General features: G+C 44.8%; 1 protein-coding gene across 1 annotated transcript in view; it reads left to right on the top strand.

The window, feature by feature from the left end:
• Window positions 1-22,155, top strand: part of RARRES2 (retinoic acid receptor responder 2) — a 60,171-nt gene extending 38,016 nt beyond the window's left edge. The window contains exons 7-9 of the mRNA XM_068238245.1: window positions 3,821-3,919; window positions 16,599-16,704; window positions 19,197-22,155. Of these exons, the coding sequence (XP_068094346.1) occupies window positions 3,821-3,919; window positions 16,599-16,700 (201 nt within the window). The 3' untranslated portion in view covers window positions 16,701-16,704; window positions 19,197-22,155. The remainder of the gene's footprint in view (window positions 1-3,820; window positions 3,920-16,598; window positions 16,705-19,196) is intronic.
• The last annotated feature ends 480 nt before the right edge of the window (window positions 22,156-22,635 follow it).

Below are 22,635 nucleotides of genomic sequence, written 5' to 3'. Positions count from 1 at the left end.
GCTAAAAGTTAATATATTAACAGTTATTTGTTAACAGCCGTGGACACTTGCACGCAGTGAGAACCATGTGAAATGAATTCAGGCTGTCCTGGATTTAGTAATGTTAAAATGTGTATTTAGCAACAAAAGTCTATCATGTGTATATGTATGCATTATCAGCTATAACCACAGGGTGGCAGTGTGTTACTGTCCAACATAAACTGCCCAACATAAAATAATGTATTGGGGATGTATTCCCCCCCCCCCCCCCCCCCCCTAACAAAAAAAATCCAGGAGTAGGCTGAACAATAGTTACAAATGTGCAAGCGTAAACATATCCCTAGTAAAATAATGACAAAAATAAAGGGAAGAAAAACCTGTTAAAAAAATCCAAAAAACAAAACTGCTTACTCTCCGATGAAGCTGGGCCATTTGCAAAACGCGTGAGATACACGCAACAGTGGACTTGGGGCACTAGAGCAGAAGCAGTAAAAAAGGGCGCATATGGTTAGTGGACAAAAAGGGCGCCGCCATAGACTGCAATGCAAAATATCGGCTATTGGGCGCCCGACAGGGAAATTGGGCGCCCGAGAAATAGCAGCTGCAGGGATCGTGATATCAAAAGTTTTTGTTTACAGAGTAAGGTTTATTACAAATATCGTTTACAAGTTTGTTTTAACTGTGTAGTTTACTTAGTTTTTCGTTTTTAAGTTTCGTTTATAGGAGCTTTTACTTATTTTTCCGTTTTTAAATTCCGCTTTCGCCCTGAAATTATGGTTTACACTTATATTATCATTTAAAATTCGTCTTCATACGTATAATGCTTAAATATCGTTTTCAACCTTATTCTATTACAAATACATCGCTTTTGGTATTAACTTTGTTTTTTACACTTAAAATGAATCAATTATAGTTCTATTAACTTACTAATATATTGCTTTTAATATTACCGTTATTTTAAGATTTGTAATGCGCTCGTGATTGTAAGGCTATCTATTCTAATATATATATATATATATATATATATATATATATATATATATATATATATATATATATATATATATATATATATATATATATACCTTTTTCTATTTATAATATTATTAATGTGTACGTGATTTTAAGGCTATTTATTTTATTACAAATATATACATTTTTAAGGCTATTTTATTACAAATATATAAATTGTTCTATTCATGTTATTTATAGTAAAGCATTGTAAGGATTAAATATATTATTTTTTATATGTGTGTAAGGGTGTTTGTGCGGTGGGGATGGTTAGGGTTAGGCACCACCAGGGGGATGGTTAGGGTTAGGCACCACCAGGGGGATGGTTAGGGTTAGGCACCACCAGGGGGATGGTTAAGGTTAGGCACCACCAGTGGAGATTTAGGGTTAGGCACCACCAGGGGAGTCTTAGGGTTAGGCACCACCAGGAGGGTGTTAGGGTTAGGCACCACCAGGGGGGTGGTTAGGGTTAGGCACCACCGTGGGGTTTTTGGATTAGGCACCACCAGGGGGATGGTTAGGGTTAGGCACCACCAGGGGGATGGTTAGGGTTAGGCACCACCAGGGGGATGGTTAAGGTTAGGCACCACCAGTGGAGATTTAGGGTTAGGCACCACCAGGGGAGTCTTAGGGTTAGGCACCACCAGGAGGGTGTTAGGGTTAGGCACCACCAGGGGGGTGGTTAGGGTTAGGCACCACCGTGGGGTTTTAGGGTTAGGCACCACCAGGGGGGTGGTTAGGGTTAGGCACCACCAGGGGGGTCTAGGGGTTAGGGATAGGTACAGGGAGGGTTCTGTGTGAGAGTAGGGTTAGGTATAGTTACAGTACAATATATGTAATATATACAATTTATTAAATTATGTATATTTACACAAAGGGGGGTGGGTCTAGGGTTAGGGTTACAGGTTTTTCTTCCCTTAGTTTTGTCATTATTTGACTAGGGATCTGTTTACTTTTGCACATTTTTAACTATTATTCAGCCTGCGTGTGGATCTTAAATTACCCAGGGATCATTGTTTTTTTGTATATTATTTCATTGCTGTCTCCATGCTCATTATCATGTGAATCATTGAGACTTTTTATAAGTGGTCAGAAACTTGTAAATAACTCATGAAAGAATAAAGTTACGTTAAAACCAAGCACACCATTGGTTTTCTTGTGAAATTCCCAATACGTTTGATGTGTCACATGACCCTCTTCCTATTGAAAAAACAAAAGTTGGATTCAAAATGACCGACTTCAAAATGGCCGCCATGGTCACCACCCATCTTGAAAAGTTTCCCTCCTCACATATACTAATGTGCCACAAACAGGAAGTTAATATCACCAACCATTCCCATTTTATCAAGGTGTATCCATATAAATGGCGTACCCTGTATATATTTGTTTGGAGTAAAACTTGTTTGTATTCTTAGTGTGTACTAACCAAGAGAGCAGGGGCGTAACAATAGGCCCTGCAAGGGAAGCAGCCGCACAGGGGCCCGGAAGCCACAGAGGGCCCCATGGGGGGAGAAGTTTCTTTTCCCTGTCCTGAGACACTGACAACTAAGTACATAGAGAGAAAAAAACTTTCTGCTCTCTGCACAATTGCCCTAATGACTGCATCTGCTCAGTTACTGATAAGGAATCATACAAAGTTTTACAGACAAGGATTTGTAGACAGTCCCTATTCAGAGTGCAGCAGGCTCTTGTGTACAGTGTAAGAAACTATACGTTGGTTGCTATGGGCAACAACACAACACCTTTGTTCGGCACCAGCAACTCTTTAGAGCTGCAACTCACAGGAAGTGTGAGAACTCGACTCTCATCACAGCAAGCAGTACAGGAGATAGAACTTCTTAGGCGTCTTCAAAGTTTCAGGTGTTTATTCAGTAAACAGATATACAGATACAGTTTGTTACATCTTTAGCCAAGCAAATTATTCTGTAGTAAGTCTTTTGCGTTGCAGCTTCTTGATTCCCTTGCATGGAATCAGGTGTCCTCTTATGTCTATCCTACGTTCAATCTACACTACGTATATACAGCCTACAGTTATATAATATGACACAACATAAATAAATGAAAGTACAGGGTTTAAAGGGTTCAAGCCAGCAAAGAGCACCCAGCCCCCATCACCTCTACCCCTCCCCAAGTGCTCTGTACTGTAGTGATGCTGGAGAAGTCTGTAGAGCCAGTTCTGCTACATCAGAGGCTGGGAGCACACTCGTCTGTCGGTTTTCTGTATGCGTTTTCTGCACACCATGTGTGTCTGTATGTGTAAAACATGCATGTTTTATCACAGAAGCTAATGTAATTGATAGAGAAAATGCGTGCAGTGCTTCACTGCTGTCTGTTTTTATCTGCATGAGGAAAACCACATCCAAGTGTGCACTAGCCAATTAAATAACATTGGTTCTCAGTTTACCAGTGCAGAAAGCGAGGCGGGACCCCATGTAAAGTTTTGCAGGGGTGGGGCAGTGATTTCTAGTGACGCCTCTGCAAGAGAGCGATTAGCCATGGGGTCTTCTGAGTAATATCTGTTTCTCAAACACTGGTCCACATGACAGCCCAGGGGCCCCAGGTCTCTCTCACTCACTGGGGCCCCCAAACCACCATGCGACACCTAGAGGGAAGTGCGGGCAAGCCCTGGACCTCTAATATCTGTTTCTCCTGCATTCTACATTGCTGCGCAATAAGAAACTAGATCATAATAACTTTCTATCAAGTAAGGATCAGTTCTTGCCGTGAGTGTAATTTACAAGGTCATGTGATCACTTATATTCTCCAGCCTTATTAAATCATCCTTGCTTGTCATTATCTGGTGGTCACTCTGTCCTCATTATCCCCACAGGTCACATTTAACTGCTTCGCGTGTTTCAAGTTTGAATATCAATCTCTCGAGGTGATATCTCAATTTATCAGCTGCATCCCAGAGAAAAAACTGACCTCGGTACGTAATCTACTGTCACTGTCTGTCACTGTCTGTCACTGAGCTAAAAGTTGCACCAGTGTGTTTCTGTTGTAGTTTCAAAATAGAAGTAAACTTTCTGGATCAGTCCCTGGACAGCTGTCAGCATCCTATGAGGCTAGGTTCAGGGCCCATTTCCACTATTGCGAATTCGCATGCGTTTTCCGCATGCAAATTCGCATAGCAATACAAGTGAATGGGACTGTTTCCACTTGTCAGAATTCCTTTGCGTTTTTCTGTGCAGAAAAAATTTGCATGGCAGAGCCATCAGAATTCGCATACCGCATACCGCATATCGCATACAATGTATTTAATAGGAAATTTGCATGAGGTTTGGGTATGCGAATTAGCATAGAAACAATAGAAAAGCACACCAGCATTGCCACGGTTAAATTCGCATGCATCGTCATCCATGCAAATTCGCATGAAAATTTGCATGGACCCGCATGCGAGATTCGCACCGCACGGCGCACAAGTGGAAATGCAGCCTCACAGTGGTCCGTTGCATAAATGGCTGAACTGCACTGGAGACTGGCCATAGACTTGAATGCAATACTGCATGCAACGAGTTAGAATAATGGATCCGTTACTGTGAACAGGCCCATAGCATTGTATGGGCAGTGAGCTGACTTGCAGAATTTTTCTGCAACACAACTGACCACTGTGAACAGGGCCTGAGACGGGCAATGCAGTTGTCAACCAGTAACTGTGATTAGACTTCATTACATTTAAAGTGACACTGAAGCGAAAAAAACATATGATATAATGAATTGTACGTGTAGTACGGATAATGAATAGAACATTAATAGCCAAGAGAAGAGTCTCATATTTTCTTTTTTCAGTTATGTATTTATGTATTTTTTTTAATAACATTGCATCATATTGTTATATTTGCAATTACAAATCACACACTGTATTTTAAACTATGAACCAGAGCAGAGCTAATTACCTTTTGAACTTCTCTGCAGTAAAACTTTATCTGAAGCTGTGTTTCACCGTTTCTTTGATCTGTAAGTACCTCAGAAAATAGGATTGTCTCTCAGAGCAGCTCTTTTGCAAAGATAACAACTGAAGTTTCTTAAAGGACCACTATCGTGAAAATCGTAAAACTTAAAATACAAGTAAACACATTCAAATAAGAAGTACATTTCTTCCAGAGTAAAATGAGCCATAAATTACTTTTCTCCTATGTTGTTGTCACTTATAGTAGTTAGTAGAAATCTGGCAGAACCGACAGGTTTTAGAGTGGCCCATCTACTCATGGGGAATTCTCTTTATTTTTTTTATTATTATTTTTGTTTTTATTATTTGTTTTAATTATTATTTATTTGTTTTCTTTATTTTCAAAAGCACTTAGCGAATGGCGGTTGTTTCATCCAACTGCCACAAAAGTGTGAAGCGTGCAGGAAGGCTAGCCAGCATCCTCTGTGTCCCTGTGTCCTCTCCTGTCCCTGTGTCCGTGCGTTTGGGCTACTGCGCATGTGTGGCATGCGAGCGGATGTTGGAGAGCAGGAGGACGGGTGGAGGGGAGCGCGGCCGTGTGCATGCGGCAGGGAGAGTGGCCGTGCACAGCAGAGAGCGCGGACATGCGCGCTCGAGGCGGGGAGCGCGGCTTGCGGCATTGGGCAATTGTGGTGGTGAGAGGGGTTGCGGATGAGCCCTAGCGCCCATTTTAAAGGGGCGGGCTTATGCCTAGTCTTTGTATTAATCCTTTTCAGCAAGTGTACTTCATACATTTTTACATGTTTAAAATACATATGTTTACATGTATTTTATATTTTACATATTCTTGCGATAGTGGTCCTATGAGACTATTTTCTTTGATACTAATTCTTTCACAATTGTAATTCTATTATTTCTTAGCTGTACTGCACATACAATTCATTATATCATATCATATCATATTTTCCCTTCGGATTCCTTTTAGTTACAGCTAATAGTTTGGAATTGGACAAATCAAAATTAGCAGGAAGTACATTGGACTGTCCCGATTTCAGGCTGCATACAATTTGTAAGCAAGCCCAAATTATTTGCATCACAGAGCCATCATATCAGGAGTGTCACTAGAAGTCACCGGGTCCCCCTGCAAGAATTTGAGCACTCACCCTAATCAGGGCCGTTTTGGGGGGCAGGAGAGGTCGCAGAATGAGGGGAGAGTATTGCACGTCGGCGGGGAGGGTGAACAGTCCCCCCCCCTCCCCACCTCGAGCTCTCCTCTCAGCGCTCCCCTCCTGCATCTATCACTGGCAGCGGCGGCAGGCAGGACACAAAGCTCCATTCACCGCCGGAGGTTCCGCTCTCTAAGGGCTTTGCACTACTTCCTGTTTAAACTTCCTGTTGGCTGCAAGGTCTGGCAGAAGCCTCAGGTAAGTGAAACTCTCATCTTTTATACAGTTTTCAGTTCTGCTTTAAGGGCCATTCCTGCGCAAGGGCTTTGTTTTTGTGACCGACCACACGCCTGTTTGCAGTGCCAGGTGTCCCATGATCAGAATCAGAATTTTATTTTCCGCCAAGCACGACTGGGTCGTGCCCGGAATTGGGCTTGGCATAAGCAGGGCAGTAAAATGACACACACCAGAGATAGCAATACATCAAAACAAATACAATACGGTACAGTAAATACATAAGCAGCCATTTCCAAAAAGAGAGTTCTGCAGTGCAGGCACGCTTAGAAGACTACTCTAGCTAGTGAAGCAAGGAGGGGCCGCTCTTCTTTTGGTGGTGGGGGATGGGAGTGAGTTCAGTGATTTGACAGCTGAGGGGAAGAAGCTGTTCCTGTGCCTTGAGGTCCTGGTGTAGATGGCCCGATACCTCTGGCCTGAACGGAGACGACAGAAAATGCGGGAGCCTGGGTGCGAAGGATCATTTGCGATCTGCAAGGCTCTGGAGCGTAGTCTGGTGTTGAAGAGTAGGTCCAGTGGGGGAAGTGGTTTCCCGATGATCCTTTCCGCTGATCTGATGACTCTCTGTAACTTGTGTCTGTCGCTGGCAGAGAAGCCAGCGTACCAGACAAGGATAGAGGAACAGATGACGGATTCGATGGTGGCTGAGTAGAAGCTCGTCAGCAGTTTCTGGTCCATGCCGAACTTCCTCAGTTGGCGGAGGAAGAATAATCTCTGCTGGGCTTTCCTCTGGGTGCAGGTGTTGTTGGCCTTCCACCTCAGATCGTTGGAGATGGTTTTGCCCAGGAGACGAGCGCAGGGGACCCGTACGACTTCCGTGCCGTCTATGTGGATTGGGGGTGGTGTGGGTGCACGCTTCCTAAAGTCGATGATCAACTCAACGTTTTTTGCGGTGTTGAGAACCAGCCCGTTCTCCTTGCACCAGTTGCAGCTTCTGTCAACCTGATAACGGTATGCCTGCTCATCATTATTGGTGATGAGGCCCACAATGGTGGTATCATCTGCAAATTTGATAACTTTGACAGAGTTTTCAGTGGATCTGCAGTTGTTTGTGTACAGGGAGAACAGGACTGGTGACAGGACGCAGCCTTGTGGGGCCCCTGTGTTGGTGGTCCTTGGTTGGGAGAGGATAGTACCTAGCTTGACGACCTGTGATCTGTTTGTGAGGAAGTCAGTTATCCACAGGCGCAGGGTGGGGTGGACTTTGAGCTCAGCAAGGTTCTCCTGAAGTATTTGAGGGCTGATAGTGTTAAACGCTGAGCCAAAGTCAAGGAGGAGGATCCTGGCAAATGAGTTTGGTCTATCCAGGTGCTCGTTGACTGTCTCCAGGCAGATGTTAATGGCGTCATCCGTGGACCTGTTTGCTCTGTACGCAAACTGGTGTGGGTCCAGCAGGGGCTCTGTGGAGACTTATAGAAGAGGCAAAACCATGCTTTCAAAAGCTTTCATAATGACGGATGTGAGAGCCACAGGTCTGTAATTGTTGAGGTCGGTGATTCCCTGTTTTTTGGGGACGGGGATGATGGTCGACCTCTTAAGGCATGCTGGGACTTTACCTTCCTGGAGGGATCTGGTAAAGATGGAGGAGAGAATAGGAGCTAGCTGTTGAGCACATGTTTTTAGGCATGCTGGTGACACTCCATCTGGGCCTGAGGCTTTCCTAGCATTTAGCCTTGATAGGTGGCGCAGGACATCATCCTTGTTCACAGGCACAGCCAAAGAGGGTGAGATTGGACACGGAGCAGAGATGGTGGCAGGTGGCTTCGGAAGACCTGCAGGTGCTGCTTGGTTCTCAAATCTGCAGTAGAATTCACTGAGGTTCTCGGCAAGCTCAGTGCTAGGAGTTGCATGTTGAGGGGGGGGGGGGGGGGGGGGGGGTTATAGTTGGTGATGGCCTTAAGCCCTTTCCAGACAGCTCATGAGTCATTTGAGGAGAGGTTCTGTTCCAGCTTATCCGCGTAGTTCTTTTTGGCAACTCTCAGTTCCCTGTTTAGGTTGTTTTTTGCCCTTCTATAGTCCTCTTGGTTCCCAGCCCTGTGCGCAGCTTCTTTGTGACTCCGCAGGTGTCGTAGTTTTTGGGAGAACCATGGTTTGTCGTTTGGATAAAGTTTAAGGGATTTCATTGGTATACACACTGGTCCTCGCAGAAGCTAATGTATGATGATACGTTGTCTGCCCACTCATCCAGGTTCGGTGCCTTCACGGCCTCCCAGTCTGTACAGTCGAAGCAGGCTTGAAGTTGTAGCTTAGTCTCACTTGACCATACTTTTGTTGATTTAAGGACTGGTTTCGCTGTTTCCAGGCGCCTCTTGTAGGTCGGAATCAGGTGGATGAGACAGTGATCAGATGAGCCTAGTGCTTCCCACGAAACGGCCTTGTATGCGTCTTTCAGGATCGTGTAGCAATGATCGAGGGTGTTGGTGTTCCTAGTGGGGCAGGTTATATGCTGGTGGAAGCGTGGTAGCTCATGGTGGAGGTTGGCCCTGTTGAAGTCCCCCATTATAGTGAACAGTGAGTCCGGAAGGGACGTCTCCCACTGCGAGACTGTATTGCTGAGAACGCGCAGGGCAGTTTTGACCTCAGCATCTGGGGAAATATACACGCCAGCAAGAACATATGAAGAGAACTCCCTGGGTGAGTATTGTGGCCTGCAGTTTCCGAGAAGAAGCTCGAGCTCTGGGGAGCATATTTTGGCAAGTATGGAGGTATTTGCGCACCAGGTGGAGCTGATGTAAAAACAGATCCCGCCCCCTTTCCTTTTTCCAGAGAGGTTGCTGTCGCGGTCTGCTCGGATAAGGCCAAAACCTGGCAGATGGAGGGCGCTATCAGGAATGTCCTCGTGGAGCCACGTTTCTGTAAAGCAAAAGACTGGTGTGTTGTTGCCAAGTTCTCTCTTATTGCTCAGGAGCTGTAGTTCGTCCATCTTGTTGGGGAGGGAGCGGACGTTTGCTAGGAGGACTGCGGGGATGGCTGACCGCAGACCTTTCCTCCTTAGCCTCATCCTGGCACCAGCCCGACATCCTCTTCTACGCTGGCTTCTGCTGGGCTCCCGCGCCGGGGCAGTGATTTCCTGGGCGTGGCTCCAGACAGAGTCATATAGGAGCCTGCTCTCTGGGAGCAGGTCTGCGCTTTGTTCCCATTTGAGGAGCTGCGACCTGGTGAAGGAGGTACGAGGCATGGATGTAAGTGCCGGCTCACCGTCTCCGAGGGGTGGTGTTGGAGGCATGGATGTAAGTGCCGGCTCACCGTCTCCAAGGGCATAAGCTGTGATGTCGCTGCAGGTAGCGTGAAAAACAGATCAGGAAGCAACCATCACCTGACTTTGCAAACAGTGACAGTGCAATGTGGACCAGTTCATCACATGAGCAGTGCAGAGATAGTTCATTCACATGAGCAGTGCGTACTGTATTAGTCCATTCACCTGACTAGTGCAGTAGAGTTCATATACATGAGCAGTGCAGTTGAGTCTATCACAAGAGCAGTACAAGACAGACCATCATATGAGCAGTGCAAAACTCTGGGTAGAACTTACCGGTAGCGGTATTTCTACGAATCCTCCAGGATGGCTGCATAACATGAGAGATAGCCTAACTCCTCCCCCAAAGGAAACACACCCGATACAAACTTTTGCATAAGAAGCCCCTGCCTACCCACACACCTCAGTTAACACAGAGTATACCCCTCCCGAACAACCGGTACCTTAATTCCCCTGATTCAGGCCAAAACAGACCATCATCGGGTGGGAACTAAGGTAGCCATCCTGGAGGATTCGTAGAAATACCGCTACCGGTAAGTTCTACCCAGAGTTCTCTCCTCATCCTCCAGGATGGCTGCATAACATGAGAGACCAGCGAGAAATAAATTACCTTAGGGAGGGATGATGTTCTGAAGAACCTTTCTACCAAATGACAAATCTTGGCTGGATAGTAGGTCCACTCTGTAATGCTTGACAAATGTGTGCTTGTCTTTCCATATTGCCGCTTTACAAATTTGCTCTAGTGATGCACCAGACCTTTCAGCCCACGAGGTCGAAATTGACCTAACCGAATGGGCCCTGATGCCTTTTGGAACACTCTGTCCTTCCTGCACATAGGCTGAAGCTATTACCTCTCTGAGCCATCTGGCAATCGTGTCTTTGGATACACCTAAACCTTTTCTTGTGTTTGAAAAAGAAACAAACAGATGATTTGATCTCCTAAAAGATCTTGTAGTGTCAAGATATTGTATTACCGCCCTCCTGACATCTAAACTGTGCCATTCTGCTTCCTTATCATTTTTTGGTGGATCACAAAAGGACGGTATAATAATCTCCTGAGACCTATGATAGCCTGAACTAACCTTAGGTAAGTATGTTGGATCCGTTCTGAATACGATCCTATCTGGAAATATCTGCATATACGGATCTTTTATTGATAGATTTTGAATGTCACCAACTCTCCTAGCTGATGTGATAGAAACTAAAAATGTAGTTTTTAACGTCAGAGCCTTTAGAGAAGCCTTATTTAGGGGTTCATAAGGATCTCTTGCTAAAGACTTTAAGATCAAATTTAGATCCCAGGGGGGAACAACTTTTGTCGGTATCGGTCTAGCTCTAGATACCGCCTTTAAAAAATCAATGATTGCCGAATCCCTGGCTAATTTAATATTCAAAAATAAGGAAAGGGCCGAAACCTGAACCCTTAGTGTACTAGGTGATAGACCTAATTCTACTCCATCCTGTAAGAATTCCAGAATTGTAGCAATATCGTTCCCTACAAAATTCTTTCTCATTTTCCAGGAACAATAAACTTTCCAGAATTTACAATAAATCTTTCTCGTAGTAATCTTTCTACATGAAACCATCGTGGATATCACTCTGTTCGAAAAACCCCTTTTCTTTAACGCCCTCCATTCAAGAGCCAGGCCACCAGGGAAAATTTCTCTGGACTCTGGTGGAATTTCCCCTGTTGTATTAATAAATCCTTCCTGTGAGGTAGAAACCAAGGGCCTTGTGATGCCAGGATACACAAATCTGGGAACCATATCCTTCGCGGCCAGAAGGGCGCTATGAATATGACCCTGGCCCTCTCTTTTTTTATTTTCCAAATTGAACGAGAAATCAGTGAAAACGGGGGAAAAGCATAAAGGAGAGTCTTGGTCCACGGTAAGGCTAGAGCATCCAGCCTTTCTATGGGGCACGCTGGATCCAGGGAAAAGAAAACCTCTGTCTTTGCATTGTTGGGGGACGCGAAGAGGTCCACACTCGGGCTGCCCCACATCTGTGCTATTTGCTGGAATACCTCCGAGTTTAATGCCCATTCTGTTTCCAGCAATTTGGGTCGGCTCAATTGGTCTGCCAAAAAATTTAGAGAGCCCCTTATATGCACTGAAGTCAGTGATTTTAGATTGCGCTCTGCCCCTGCTGCAATATCCAAGGCCAGATCTCTGAGACTCTTTACCCTGGTTCCTCCTTGTTTTCGAATGTAAGAGACAGTCACCATGTTGTCTGAGAGAATTACAACATGTGCCCCTTTTATGTGGGGAGCTAATTGGGATAAGGCCAGCTTTACCGCCATGAGCTCCCTGAAATTCGATGATTCCCTGCACATGCCCTGATCCCAGACTCCTTGAGCGTGCCATAGATCTGAGTGCGCTCCCCATCCCCACAGACTGGCATCTGTGAATATTCTGATGGTAGAAGGAGGGTGCCACATCCTGCCCTGATTCAGATTGTTTTGATCCTCCCACCACAACAGGGAGTCCTTGACTACCTGCGATAAGGTGAACCTTTTGTCGAGATGCACTGTCCCCTGCTTCCAATGTTGAAGGAACCATTCCTGTAATGTTCTCATATGTGCTTGCGCCCATACTACTCCCGGGATGGTTGAGGTCATAAGGCCCAACAAGGAGGCCGCTTCTCTTAACGATACCCTGTTTTTTATTCTGAAAGAATATGCCCTCTGCCTTAACTTTTCCTGTTTTTCTGTTGGCAGAAAAGTCATTTCCTGAACCGAATCTACCCAAAATCCCAGATACAGCACTGTCTGACTGGGATTCAGCATTGACTTTTCTACATTTAGTAGCCATCCCAGGTTTGACAATACCTGACACGTTAGATGTAAATCGGCCAACAATTTTTCCCTTGAGTCTGCCAGGATCAACAGGTCGTCCAGGTATGGAATGATTCGGATCTGCAGACGGTGTAACTGTGCCATCACCTCTGCTATGATTTTTGTAAAAATTCGCGGTGCAGTTGCTATCCCAAAAGGGAGTGCCCGATATTGAAAATGGTATATTTTGTCTCCCAGGGTTACTGCAAATCTCAAATAACCCTGATGAGCTGGATTGATGGGCACATGAAGGTAAGCATCTCTTAGGTCGAGAGTTACCATAAACGTGTCCTTCGGAATCAAGGATTGAATGGTAAATATACTCTCCATTCTGAATTTCTTCACTTGAATGAACGGGTTTAGTTTCTTTAAATTTAAAATCATGCGATATTTCCCCGAGGGTTTTTTGATTAGAAATACCCTGGAGTAGTAACCCTGGTACAACTGCTCCTCTGGCACATTGCAAATCACATTTTGCTTTAATAAGGCGAGAACTGATTCTTTCAGAGCCATGGCTTTCTCTGGATCTTTTGGGGGTCCTGTAAGAACAAAGTTTTTTGGAGGGGGGGAGGCAAATATTATCTTGTAACCTGTTCTTAGAAGATCTAATATGAACAGGTTCTGGGTAATGAGACTCCACTGATTGACAAAGTGAAGTAACCTTCCCCCCACCTGTATCTCGTCATTTTTCTTGTCTTGCCCCAGAGAGAGGGGGCTTATTGAACATGAAAGAGGTTTAACCCTTTTCACCTGTATAGACCCATCTCTTCTTTTGGGGTTGTGGTCTTTGATTTTTGTTAAAGAAAGGTCTTTTCCCCCGAAAGGATCTTCGTCGAAGTGACTTGACCTTTTTATTAGGGAATTTTTTACCCTTCCCCGAGGATCTCTCCAAAATACTGTCTAGATCCTTGCCGAATAAAAGGTCTCCCTCAAATCTCATGGCACAAAGCTTTTGTTTTGAGCTTACATCCCCCTCCCAAGTGTTTAGCCATACTGCTCTTCTGGCTGTATTTATGAGGGCAGAAACTCTGGCAGTAGATCTTAAGAATTCCGTTGCCGCATCCGCTAGGAAAGCGACAGAGCGGGCTAAAACTGGGAAGGACTCCAGGATCTCCGCCTGTGGCGTACCTGCTATTAAATGGTCTCTCAATCCTGACAACCACTTAATCAAATTTCTTGCAATGCAAATGGATGCCATTGCCGGCTTGAACGCAAAAGCAATGGCCTCCCAGGCCCTTTTGAGCATAGTCTCAGCCTTACGGTCCATGGGGTCTTTTAGGGCACCCGTATCCTCAAAGGATAAATCCGTATCCTTTGAATATTGTGACAGCGCCGCGTCCAACCTGGGACACTTTGCCCATAATGCTATGTCCTCCTCCTTGAAAGGAAATCTGCGTTTAAACGATTTTGGTATATATAATCTCTTTTCCGGATCAACCCACTGGTCCGTAACTATCTTTTTAATTGCTGGGTGAATAGGGAAAGTTTTCCCCTCAATGCCCTGTAATCCCATATAAATATCGTCCTGTGCAGAGGAGATCGCGACCTGGTCAGGAATTTGCTCCGCATCATAGACTGCTCTCAAAAGCTCTGACGTTTCCTCTGCACTAAATAAGTACTTTGCTGACTTCATATCCTTTGCAATGGAATCTGATCCCGAATCTGCTTTGGATTCAATCTCTTCAACAGAGTCTTCCGCTGAAGTAGAGATAGCATAACCCTGAACCCCGACAGGCCTGCCCTGCGGCCGAGACTCCTGACTCGAAGCGGGTACAGAAAACTCTACTGATGCCGACATAGATGGCAGTTGAGGTGGAACTGGGTTTGTCATCATTACAGAGCGCAAGGCCTGAAAAGTTGAAGTAAATTCTTTCTGCATTGATTCCATGAAATTTAACATCACTATCGATGGATCAGGCTTATCTTTTGTAATACAATTTTGGCATACTGATTTCGACCAGGAGGCTGAAAGTTTTGCATCACACTTAGAGCATCTCCTGGACTTTTCTCTATGTTTTGTAGCTGGCTGCACAGGCAAAGCCTAGAAGATGAAAAAACAAAAACAAACAAATACCTTTTTAGACTCCAGCCAGCCTATGCCAATTGCATACACCAATATTTTTCTTTCTGTCTCCAGCCACTAGAAACCACTAGGAAGCCATGGCTGGATCCATAGACGCGTGTCAGTAGGTAACACCTGGTGTAATAACACACAGCCTCCTTCAGGCTAACATTACACCAGTGCCCACTCTCTACTGACTGCGAGACCACCGCCGACAAACAGCCTACCTTCTCTGCTGTGTCACTGGAGGTTTTGCGGCCTTCCACGGAGGAGCCTTCTGCCTGCTCCATACTCCCCCGTACAGTCCTGTGGCTGGACTCGAATGGCGCTGAGCCGCCGCCGCCTTCCCACTTAAAAAGCGGAAGTTACATGGCCCCGGTGACCCGACCCGGAAGTACTTTGTTTCCTACTTCCGGGTTCGCCTGCCTGAAACGCAGACTACTCCTCTGCCACTACCTCCCCGAAACGAGCGGAAAAACACCGCTCCCACGGATCCTGACCAGCCCCCTCAATCGCAAAAGAAGGTGCTGGCGCATGCGACCGACAGCATGCCTCCGCTTGTCGCCAGCGCAAGCAACGCTAGCTCACACGCAGGCATCCAGGAATCCAGGGAGAGAGGAGTTTATGGACGTTCGTATCCGGATGTTTCCAGGGTGGGAAACACAGCAAAACTGAGGTGTGTGGGTAGGCAGGGGCTTCTTATGCAAAAGTTTGTATCGGGTGTGTTTCCTTTGGGGGAGGAGTTAGGCTATCTCTCATGTTATGCAGCCATCCTGGAGGATGAGGAGAGAAAACAGTCCATTTCCATGAGCAGTGCAAATAAACAGTGCAAAACAGTCCATCACATGAGCAAAGCAAGAACGGACCATCATATCATTTAAACAGTGCAAAAACACCGGAGCAGTGTGAAACAGTCCATCCCATGAGCCATGCAACACCGACCGGCACATGAACAGTACGATACCATCCAATTTCATGGGCAGTGCAAATAGCAACCAACTCATTTGGCAGGCGAAACAGTTCAAAACAGACCAGCCTCTAGCATTACAGTGCGGTTCATATCATTTGCAGCGCAGTACAGTTATGCACAGTAGGGCTTAAGGGCCACAGAAGGCATTTACATCTGTATCTTACCTATGGCCAGGGCCCAGATGCCGAGTGAAGCAGCTTCCTCAGGTGGCAATGGGCCCTGGGGCGGCATCCTGACCACCCCCCCCCCCTCCCTCTTCGCGGCTGCCGCCCTGTTACCTTACGAGCTGGCGGCGGCAGCCACTTCCTCTATGTTCCTCCCCCGCTCCTCTCCTCTGTGGAAGACTTCTGATGTGCAGATCAGCCTGTCACAGCAGCGCAACCCGGCTGCTGTGCAGGGAAACAGAATAGTGGTTCCCTTCAGCATGATATACAGGTAGTAAGTACTGGGTTGCGGTGCTGTGACAGGCTGATCTGCACATCAGAAGTCTTCTTCCACGGAGGAGAGGGGTGGGGGAGGAGCATAGAGGAAGCAGGGAGGGAGGGGGGAGAGGGCAGGCACTGGGGACAACCCATACTGAGGAGGGGGGTGGGGGGGGGCACATCCTCACAAGTTTGCCTCAGGCGGCAAAAAGTCTAGAACAAGCACGGAGCATGAGCAAGTACTATTGTGTGGACTGTACTTGCTCATGCGCAGTACATCAGTGCTTAAAGAGGAACTCCAGTGAAAATAATGTAATAAAAATGTGCTTCATTTTTACAATAATTATGTATAAATCATTTAGTTAGTGTTTGCCCATTGTAAAATATTTTAAATCCCTGATTTATATTCTGACATTTATTACATGGTGACATTTTTACTGCTGGCGAATGATGTAGCTGCTGCTAGCTGTTTTGGCAGTTATACAACAAGGTTCACAGACAGGAAACTGCCAGGAGTACCTCGGTACTCAGAGCTTCTTGTGGGAGGGGTTTCACCACAATATCAGTCATATGGCGCCCCCTGATGGTCTGTTTGTGAAAAGGAATAGATTTCTCATGTAAAAGGGGGTATCAGCTACTGATTGGGATAAAGTTCAATTCTTGGTCGGAGTTCCTCTTTAAGTGTGATCTATCTAATCTCTCTCTTTCTCTTCCAGGCTCAAAAGCAAACCAGGGAAAACAAATGTGAAGAAGTGTCACAGAAAGCAAATGTAAAATCAAGATTTCCTGGGGTGTACAGCTTCCTGAAGTCTGAGTGAGATGGTAAGTGGCTGAGTGCGCCAAGTGTTACAGCAAATCTGAGGTGAAAAATAACTTCAGGTTTGATACATAGAGGGGAGGTTCTGAAGACCTTAGAGCTGTCCCTGTCCTCACAGTCCATCCAGCCATTCCTAGATCATCCCCGGTTGAAGTTGTTTGATATTCTAGGGTCTTCGGTAGGGATGATCAATGAGATGCAAATATTTCCAAGTTCATGCGGGATTATATAAATTTTAGTATGCAAATGTGTGCAGCTGAAAGGGTTTCTGTGGATATTTTTAAAAACTGACACTTACCTGGGGCTTCTATCGGCCCCCCTGCAGCTGTCCTGTCCCGCACCGTCCTCTACGATCCTCCGTTCCCCGACGCCGGTCAGGGTCCAATTATTCGTCTAACTAGACGAATGCAACTGTGCCTGCGTCTCTGGGAGCTTACTGCTCAGGCGCAGTACTGGAAAACTTCGTACTACGCCTGCGCGGTAAGCTCCTGGAGACGCAAACGGTAGCTAGGATGTGCGCAGTTGCATTCGTCTAGTTCAGGCATGGGCAAACTTGGCCCTCCAGCTGTTGAGGAACTACAAGTCCCACAATGCATTGCAGGAGTCTGACAGCCACAGTCATGACTCATAAAGGCAAATGCATTGTGGGATTTGTAGTTCCTTAACAGCTGGAGGGCCAAGTTTGCCCATGCCTGGTCTAGTTAGACGAATAATTGGACCGTGACCGGCGGTGGGAAACGGAGGATCGTTGAGGACAGTGCGGGACATGACAGCTGCAGGGGGCCGGTAGAAGGTAAGTGTCAGTTTTTGTTTTTAAAAATATCCACAGAACCCATTTAACCACTTCACTACTACCACTTCATTACTATTTGGCCACAAGATGTCCTTCCGCATTCTTGCAAATTGGCGTACTATCAGGCCGCGAACAGGAAGTAATGCGTGGACGTGTTACTTTGGAAGTTACAATGACGCAGGCATCTCATTGATGATGGCAATCATTGAATCGGGGACTTAGATTAACTGCGTTCCCACTCACTCATCTCCCCTCTAGCGGGCGGCGACAAGTACCCATGCGGGACCGAGCGGCGGCCATCAGTCACAACAGATGAATATCTACGTCCCTGGGCAGGAAGTCCTGCAGGATGTAGATATACCCTCTGTAACCACATACGTGGTTAACAATGGACCAATCACGTCCCACTATTTTCAAACTGCACACATTTGCATACTTACATTTACATAATCCTGCGTGAACTCGGAAACATTTGCATCTCATTGATCATCCCTAGTCTTTGGTGCTCCTTTGGTGACCTTTCGGAACTACATGTGTCGAAGGATCGTTCCAAAGGCAAGCGCATCCGTATTGTGCATGTGTAATATGGACGCGCTCGTCTTTGGAAGTACTCAGGGATGCAGTGCAGAGGAACGACTCAACAAGAGATAGTGCAAGAGTGACATGACTGAGGACCTGGAAGTCTCTATGGTATCCAGAGTCTTTCCTCTACATAGGTGAGTATATCATCTGAAGTGAATTTCCCTTAACACAGATCTCCTTTAATATCCTCCATGGAAATGCTGCTATAGAAATATATTTATATACAGTATCATTAGAAAAAAACCATTAGATTCCCATGATATCACAAATTAAATATACTTGACTATAAGTCTAGAAATGTAGGTCTGATTCACTTCATAAAAGTATAGAGGTCGACTTATACATGAGTCACATGAACCACTGAGCACACTGAGTAATGTGTGTACTAATAGTGTGACATTCCCATTTGCAGCAATTTACCCTGGAAAGGAAATGACAAGAACACACAGGTCTGAAAGTCCCGGCCACAACAATTAACTGGGAAAGGGGCAGGGGGGAAATACTGGGCTGCATAAAAGGGAGCGAATAATTGCAGCACTTGGGGACCTGGAGGAGGTATTGGCTGCACTTTAGGGCCAGGAGGCTGCAATACTGTGTATGTATATGTATATATATATATATATATATATATATATATATATATATATATATATATATATATATATATATATATATATATATACACACACACACACACACACACTTCCACTTCCACATTTTCGCTGCGTCTCACGCTGCTGCCACCGATGTCCTGCCAAGCACTGATCGGTGAATGGGAACATGTGTTCTCAAAGCCGACCAAAGTGCTTGTAGCGAATGATCACTGGCATCAGCGAGATGCCTGTAAGCATTCACAAAGTTAGGCAAGTAATTAAGTGATGACGTGGCAGCAATACGTGTCAGGCAGCAAAACCTGGCATTACAGGGGCTAATGGAGGAGGAGGAGGAAATAGATAGAGGAGAAGGAGCGACAGGGTGTACAGAGAAGGAGGAGGTGCAGGAAAGGAAAGAAAAGATAGGAGGGGCAAAAAATACAGTAGAGGAGGGGGTATAAAGAAGATTTAGGACCTGTAACCATTCATTTCTCCCATTATTTTACGGTCTTTTTTACTGTGCTTTCAGACATAGTCTCGAGGACGTCAGGAAAAGATGATGAATTATTTGAATGGGGAAGATATTATAATGAGAACCGTCCTCTTCCTGGCTAAGAGTTCACCTTTATAACCTACTGTATTCCATATAACAGCACTTATGTATGAATATTAGCACTTTATCCAGTGTGGTGATGCCTCTCCTGCGCTGCAGCATGACTCACATACAGGACAGGAATCTGATAGGTTGTTGCTGTTTGGGTCTTTGCAGCATTGTGATGACATCACACTATATTAATGCACAGAGAGTGTAATAACAGCATAGAGAACATATAATGTGGTGATCACTAGGAGCACTGAATACAAGTACTGCCACATCAGAATGTGACCTTATTTGTAGCAGCTCATTATGGCCTTTAGCCTTGTACAAACACCAGATGGCTCTCGGAGGTGTATGGTGGCCCCAAACCCCACCCACCCTCCAATGAGAGATCATCTGGGCTAAGCCTAAGCTGAGCCTATTGTTCTTCACTAACCCCACCCACTCTGTGCTTCTCCATTGAGCACCTCACTGTCGGCCCTCCTCCCTGTCCATAGCAACAGGATGTGTTGCTAGTCTGTAGGCTAGCAATGCACCTGTAACAGAACTCTGGCCCCAAACTATCACTAGAAGGATCGAGTCCAGAGCAGTATTTGTGTGTTTATATGCAACTTATTACAAATAGAATATCATGTGGTAGAGAAATGCTGAGAATGTTCTTATTCCCATTTTGGGCCGGAAGTGTGGGGTGTATGCGAGAGATACCAGACTTGTTATAAGCAGAAAAAAACCTAATAATATAATGAGTGTATGTAAAGTACTCATGATAAATAGAACATTAGTAGCAAAGAAAAGAGTCTCATATTTTTATTTTCAGTTTTATAACTTTTTTTTATAATATTGCATCATACTGTCATATTTGTAGTTTACAAACCACACTCTGTTTTATAGCTTAAAAGACAAAGCAGAAATAATGACCCTTCGACCTTTCCTGCAGTAAAACCTTATCTCACGCTGTCACTCGCTGTTTCTTGGCTATTTAAGTGCTTCAGAAAACAGGATTGAATTCGACCCTGAATGGGTTGAAAACCTCAGAGAAGCTCTTTTGCATAAACAACAACGGATGTTTCTTAACTCTTTGCTTCTAATGTTCTATTTCGTAGCTCTACTACATGTACAATTCATTGGCCCATATGCAATTCACTTTTTCTCCTGAGAGATCATTTTTTATCTTCAATTTAAAATAACTTTTTATCACTTTGCAATGGAAAAAGAACCACAAAGTAGGTGAAAAATGACTGCAACAATGATTTTGAGAATTTGTTTGCTTGCTGGCGGTTTGAAAGGCATTTTATTTTAAAGAGACTCTGTAACAAAATGTTGAGCCTTATTTCTTCTATCCTATAAGTTCCTATAGCTGTTCTAATGTGCTCTGTCTTACTGCAGCCTTTCCTAGTTGCACAGTGGCTGTGTTATCTCTGTTATATAATCTAATCTTCTCTCCTCTGTCGGGTCTGTCGGGCTCAGGCAGTCAAGCTGCAATGTGCTGTGCTGCTTGTGATTGGATATAAGCTTTACACACCCTCTCCAGGCCCCCTGCACACTCTGTATGACTCACACACTGATCTACTCTCAGCGTATCACTTGCTATGTCTTTTGTTTGTAAACACTGCCTAAAACTGGGAATTACAAGCCAGGATTGCAGCAGGGAGTGGCAGAAACAGCACAGAGGGGCCCAGGAGAACATAATGAATAGAATGGTATTGTAAGAATTTGACAGTACAGATTCTCTTTAAAGAGACTCCGTAACAAAAATTGCATCCTGTTTTTTATCATCCTACAAGTTCCAAAAGCTAGTCTAATGTGTTCTGGCTTACTGCAGCACGTTCTACTATCACCATCTCTGTAATAAATCAACTTATGTCTCTCTTGTCAGACTTGTCAGGCTGTGTCTGGAAGGCTGCCAAGTTCTTCAGTGTTGTGGTTCTGTGATGCATCTCCCTCCTCCAGGCCCCTCTCTGCACACTGCCTGTGTATTATTTAGATTAGTGCAGCTTCTCTCTGCTCTATTATCTTTTACAAGCTGGATAAATCGTCCTCTGAGCTGGCTGGGCTTTCACATACTGAAGAATTACATACAGGCAGAGCTGTCTGCACTCTGCAGGAAGAAACAGCCTGACACTTCAGTGGAAGATAGCTGCAGAGGAAAAGAAGCACACAAATGATCTCTTGAGATTAAAAAGGAAGGGTGTATACAGCCTGCTTGTGTATGGATGTATTTTCTATGTGTGGACATGCTGTACATCAACCTACTTCCTGTTTTGGTGGCCATTTTGTTTGTTTATAAACATACTTTTTAAAACTGTTTTTAACCACTTTTAATGCGGCGAGGAGCGGCGAAATTGTGACAAAGGGTAATAGGAGATGTCCCCTAACGCACTGGGATGTTTACTTTTGTGCGATTTTAACAATACAGATTCTCTTTAAGTTGTGAAAATATCACCTAGGAGAGAAGGTTAAAAAGTGAATGGCATATGGCTCATTACCTCATAATTTTATTTTCGCTTCAGGTTTGCTTTAAGACCTTTTATAGTTGTGTGTCTCCGATAAATAACCTCAGAGGAGCAAAGGTGCAGAAAAAACAACTTTATTCCTGTTGTCAAATCTGTGTGGAAGCTAAAAAGGCAGAATGACAGAATAATCAGACCTGCATAGCGCTGGCCTCTCAACAATTAATAACGTCTTTATAATGATGTCATTATATAGATCTGACATTATCCACAGCACTTTACAGGGTACATAGTCATGTGACTTACTGGCCCACAGCAGAGCTCACAATCTAAATTCCCACCTTATATGCCTATCGTAGCATAAATGTATTTTAAAACATTAAGATGATTAAAATGTATTACATAACAGAGTACTAAACTAAATAAACTATATTTCATTATTGCGGTTTCAATTTTCTTGTTTTGCGTGTTTGTATCTTTTTGTCTTGTAGGACTCAAAGCATGGCTCAGACCAGTATTAGGTTAATTGGTACATTTTGGTAGAGAGGAAGAATTCTACAACTCCGTAAATGCCAGGCTAAACAGGTGGCTTTTCAGGGATGGGGCTGTCTTTACTGAGCGTGGTAGGGAATTCCAAAGGGTAGAGGCAGCATGACAGAAAGCCCTGGCTCCAAAGGTTTTGAGATGCACTCTGGGAGTGGCCAAGTTTATGGATCCTGCTGATCTGAGGTTGTGAGAAGTATGGTGCAGTTTCAGCAAGTCCTTCATGTATCCAGGACCCAAGTTGTGTAGGGATTTGAATGTCAACAGTCCAAATTGTAGTAATAATGCAAAATAAATTAAGAATTCAGCACTTGTAAGGGGCGTGCTAAGTATTGGGAGCAGGTGGTGTACAAAGCTGGGAATTCAGAAAAGCAGAG

The sequence above is a fragment of the Hyperolius riggenbachi genome, chromosome 5, assembly GCF_040937935.1.
Source record: "Hyperolius riggenbachi isolate aHypRig1 chromosome 5, aHypRig1.pri, whole genome shotgun sequence".
In the NCBI taxonomy this organism is placed as follows: Eukaryota; Metazoa; Chordata; class Amphibia; order Anura; family Hyperoliidae; genus Hyperolius; species Hyperolius riggenbachi.
This window is presented reverse-complemented; position numbering and strand designations above follow the sequence as displayed.